General features: G+C 49.5%; 1 protein-coding gene across 1 annotated transcript; it reads left to right on the top strand.

Annotated features, from left to right (window-relative positions):
• Positions 1 to 8: 8 nt before the first annotated feature.
• LOC110110953 (36.4 kDa proline-rich protein-like) lies at positions 9 to 461 on the top strand (the record flags this gene model as incomplete). The annotated part of the gene is made up of 1 exon (XM_020842614.2): positions 9 to 461. A coding segment is annotated over one exon (453 nt), but the record flags the coding sequence as incomplete, so codon positions are not given.
• Between the last annotated feature and the right edge of the window lie 157 nt (positions 462 to 618).

The following is a 618-nucleotide window of genomic DNA, read 5'->3' as shown; positions in this document are numbered from 1 at the left end:
ACAAGCCCACTCATCCCAAGCATCCGGGCCATCCCAAACATCCCGGTCACCCCTCCCCCAGCCCGCCCGTCAGCCCGGTGACTCCAACCCCAGTCCCGGTGACGCCGAAACCAACACCGCTGCCGCCTACACCATTGCCGCCGGTTCCTGTGACTCCTACACCGGTGACTCCGATACCGGTGACGCCGGCACCGCCAGTAGCACAATGCTCGGTTGATACTTTGAAGCTGGGGGCCTGCGTAGACCTATTGGGCGGGCTGGTGCATATCGGGCTTGGTGACCCTGTTGTGAACCAGTGCTGTCCTTTAATTCAGGGACTAGTGGAGCTGGAGGCTGCGGTTTGCCTCTGTACTACCATAAAGCTGAAGCTTCTGAATATCAATATATATCTTCCTCTTGCTCTGCAGCTGCTTCTTACTTGCGGCAAGACTCCTCCGCCGGGCTTTACTTGCACCCTTTGATCAGTACGGGTTCGAGTGAGTTCTTCTCTCTTGCACTGACGATTTTAGTATTATTATTATTATTTTTTTAGAAAAAAAAATTCATAAGACATTTTTTTAGCTTTTATATTATAATGCAGTTAATTTTATAATAATTTAAATAATACTGCTGGTTCTC

This window comes from Dendrobium catenatum, unplaced genomic scaffold (genome assembly GCF_001605985.2).
Source record: "Dendrobium catenatum unplaced genomic scaffold, ASM160598v2 original_scaffold_215484, whole genome shotgun sequence".
Taxonomy (NCBI): domain Eukaryota; kingdom Viridiplantae; phylum Streptophyta; class Magnoliopsida; order Asparagales; family Orchidaceae; genus Dendrobium; species Dendrobium catenatum.
This window is presented reverse-complemented; position numbering and strand designations above follow the sequence as displayed.